This window comes from Heloderma suspectum, chromosome 5, assembly GCF_057233095.1.
Source record: "Heloderma suspectum isolate Gila_16-S chromosome 5, 16-S_ref, whole genome shotgun sequence".
NCBI lineage: Eukaryota > Metazoa > Chordata > Lepidosauria > Squamata > Helodermatidae > Heloderma > Heloderma suspectum.
Window position 1 is genome coordinate 130,390,956 of NC_139462.1, and position 3,738 is coordinate 130,394,693.

The 3,738-nt window shown below is 41.4% G+C and overlaps 1 protein-coding gene across 1 annotated transcript; it reads right to left on the reverse strand.

The window, feature by feature from the left end:
- Nucleotides 1-483: 483 nt before the first annotated feature.
- LOC146344474 (interleukin-8-like) lies at nt 484-3,481 on the reverse strand. The gene is made up of 4 exons (XM_084857456.1): nt 3,338-3,481; nt 2,482-2,617; nt 2,066-2,149; nt 484-1,507 (listed from the first exon to the last, which is right to left on the reverse strand). The coding sequence occupies exons 1-4, from the start codon at nt 3,399-3,401 to the stop codon at nt 1,477-1,479; spliced, it is 315 nt and encodes a 104-aa protein (XP_084713582.1). The 5' UTR covers nt 3,402-3,481; the 3' UTR covers nt 484-1,476.
- Between the last annotated feature and the right edge of the window lie 257 nt (nt 3,482-3,738).

Here is a 3,738-nt window from a genome sequence, read left to right on the forward strand (position 1 = left end):
TGGGGTTCCTTAGGACGCAGGCAGGCAGGCAGGCAAGAGGCTGTTTCCCTCAGGCTGTTTCCCTCATACACTTCCCAAGGCACTCTTTCCCACTGGTTTTCCTCACTAGTGGCCAGAAGCCAGCAAAGCCAAATTTAATGTGGCACTTGTCCATCAGAGTTCTAGTATGAGAAGTCGGGATGCAAAACACTCTCTCTGCACTGAGGATTTAAAAAAAAAAAAGACCTTTTCCCATGCCCTCCCTTGATCTGCATTTCCTCAGCTGAAAAGACCCACGTGCTTTCTCCTTTACACAGGGGCTTCAGCCCCCTGAAGCTGCTGCCCTTTTTCATCCATGCCCAGGGCTCAGGCTCTAGGGGTCTTGCGTGTATTACCAAAGCCAAAATGCTCACATTACATTTACAAGATGTGTGTGCAGGGGGACTATGTTGCTTCATGTCCCACTTATTGCTGAGATCTCTCTCAGCATAGACTGCAAAGATTAAGCAAGTAAAGCAACATGCCTGTGGCCATTTTAATTGCTACATTAAAAAAGATAAGCAAATCTGTATTTCAGCATTAAAATAATTTAATCAGTTGCACAAATACTTTTTTAAAAACAGTGTTCAACATTATTGTTCAATAAATACATAAATAAGAATGCAATTTCTATGTAAGGAATTCTCAAGTTGGGAAAGCTCAAGCTATTTTTTTGACAATCCATTTAAATAAATATTTCTCTCAACATTACATATGGCCACTTAGAAATTCTATCAGATGCAGAAGGTTTCTAGTATAATAAATACTATTTCAGTTGTGGCCATATTAATAAATAGTAAGTTAGAAATAGTAGGTAAGAAACACTCGCATTGAAAACAATGTACATTTCTGAGAGGCTCTTTGCCTTTCCTTTGGTTCTCAGCACAGTTCTCTCCCCCACAACCAGACAACAACCCTATGAGGTAGGTTAGGCTGGCAGATAATGCTGGTGCAAGGTCATTTAGTGAATTTCATGGCTGAATGGGGATTTGAACCTGACTCTCCTGAAGCTGGGGCTGGCACTCTCACCAGCACTGGCTTGCAATCGGTAGCCTGAGGCTAGCTGTGATTCACAGTACTCTTGATGCAACTGTATTTGTTTGCCTGTGCCCCAGGGCAGCAGGATCTGTTGCCAATTTGCTTTACTATAATAGTAGGCTTGGTGTCATTTCAGTTGCGTTTAGCAAGGTGTTCTGCTGCTTTCCAGATCTCCTTCATATCATTTCCCTTCTCACCTTTGTGCTTCCAGTGTATGGTATTTCTTTTATGCATATGTTAAATATCTTTATAAAGGCTTTCTATCAGAGCAGTTGTAAAAATAAATATATGAATAAGAAAAATATGTATTCCTGGTTATAGATATATAAAAATATAGAGTATCTTCTCAAAAAGTATGCTTGATTGACATGGCTCAGTTTCGCTCGACGCAGGAAAAGGTGAGAGACTCTGAAGTTTTCCTTAGAGCTGTGATCCAGTATTGGCTTGAGCCCTAGAATAAAGGAAAGGCAAGAAGAGGTTACATACAAGTCAGTAGAAGGGCCCAGAATTACATCAGTTGAAAAAAATGATACGGTTTTACAAATGCTCAGTATCATTAAAGGTCTGATTCAGTTAATGGAGGGAAACCCTGAGACAAAGAGCCATGTTCACTGGTGTTGTCTAGTCACTCACTGTTCAGGCACGCCCAGTTTCAGAAACATCGAAACTGGTTCTTTAGCCCATTGTGCCATGGTGGCTTCTCCGTGGCCAGTTCCGTGAAATGTTCCCTGCTTTGTTTTGACAGCAGTTGGAACATCGTTATGATTCCCCAGCTTTATAAACTTTTGTCAGGTGCAGAGGCAAGAGTGGTGGATTTGGGGCATGACCGAAGTGGGAAGAGAAAGGGAGGATCAGATCCACCAGGAAATTCTCTTTCATGAGCCTTGTTAAGAAGAAGATTTAAGCCACAATCATGCCCCATTGAAGTCAATGGGACTTACTTCTGAGCAAATATACAAACGATTGCACTGGGTTAAGCTTTTAAAATGGGAAGAGAATGACAGCTTACTTATTCAGCATGGCCCCGATGATCACCTTCACCCATCTTGCTGAGGGATCCAAGCATACTTCTTTGCCATCCTTAAGAGTTGCACTGCAATAAAAGAAAACGAAGAGGTCAGTCATCTGCTTTGCAGAACGTTGCTACCTCATGACATCTAGGTATTTGGTTATAAGTAGCTGATGGGGAAATCATCGTCATAAACAAACAACCTTTAAATTGCAGGGAGCAGGGTGAAAGCCCAAAATGTAGAATCCACTGGGAAATTCTCCTACAGAAGCCCCAGTTTGAAATACATGGGGGATGCACAAAAGTGTCCCATTCTTTTCAATGGGGGCTGTGCAGCAGAACATCCTAAGTTAATTGTGCCCTAAATGCACTCGTTTGTGTCAAGATGCACTCGGAGATGTTAAAAGTGCACTTACATGACTTCAACATTCTTGCAGTGGGGGCCACTTTGGGTCAACTTGACATCCTTGATGTTTTTGGGTGGGATAAATCCAGAATGGGTACTTGGACATTGGCATCGGAGTTCACTCCCTATCCGGGCCAATGAGACACCTATGAAGGAACAGAGGAATAGAAATTGGTCAAACAGAGTAACTCTCCCTACAAAATCTTTTTGCTTTAAAAAACTGGTTAGAAACTATTTTCCAAAAGCATCACTTTAACATGGTCCCTTTCTTTCAGCCTGATTCAGTGCCATTAAGCGAGGAAAGCACTTCCTGTCTTTACGGACTTGAAGTCATTAGCATCAGCTCAGCTATTCCTACCAGTGCTGTCTTCTCTGCTACAGATCTCTGTATGAGTAAGGTTAATTGTAATTAGTAGACTAACCTAGCGTGATCAATAGAATTTTGATTTTGGGAAAACAAGTAAAAATAAGATAAATAAGAATTGCCTTCCAGGCTAAAGGCCCATCTAGTCCCCAACATCCAGTAGAGGTATATTGCCTCAGAACCTGGAGGTTCCATTTACCTATCATTTCTAATAGCTGTTGATAGTTCTATCCTCCACAAATTTATTTAGTAAACTATACTGAAGAAGTAAAAACGACAACGACCCCAAGACCGAGATATGAAATATGAAAAACATTTCTGTATATTTTCCACAAGGGGTCAGCAGCCTTTTGAAGCTCTATTTTTATAGCATTCTACAGCACAGCTGGAAAGGTGTGCATTATAAGCAATGAGCTCCCCTGTGAGAGTCTTCAATAAAGTTCTACAGAAATGTCTTCAGGATAGAAATACAAATGCTAGTTTGGATCGAGAGTTTGCTTACCTTCTGTCAGAGTTGCAGAGACGAGGAAAAGAGCCAGAACTGCAGCAACGACGGTGGTATTCATGGTGAGGCAAAGAATGTCTTTCTTGGCTGAGGTCCTGAAAGGCAGGATGCTTGTTTGCCTGAGAAGGTTTGTGTTTGACTGAGCTTCAAGTACAAACCCTCTGGCTTAAATACTGTCTTGGCTCTCACTTGCCCTGAAGTGCCATGTCACAGGAAATTCCCAGAACAGGCAAGATACTATTACCAAATGAGTCATTAGGAAATCTTGTGGTAAAGTTACGCCGTGGTCCCTCCCATGGCAATTCAACACCTCCTAATTGGTGAATTGTTTCTAAATATTTTGTCTTCATAATCAATTGAATATAATTTCTGCTGCATTTCCAAAGGGGAGTCTGTTG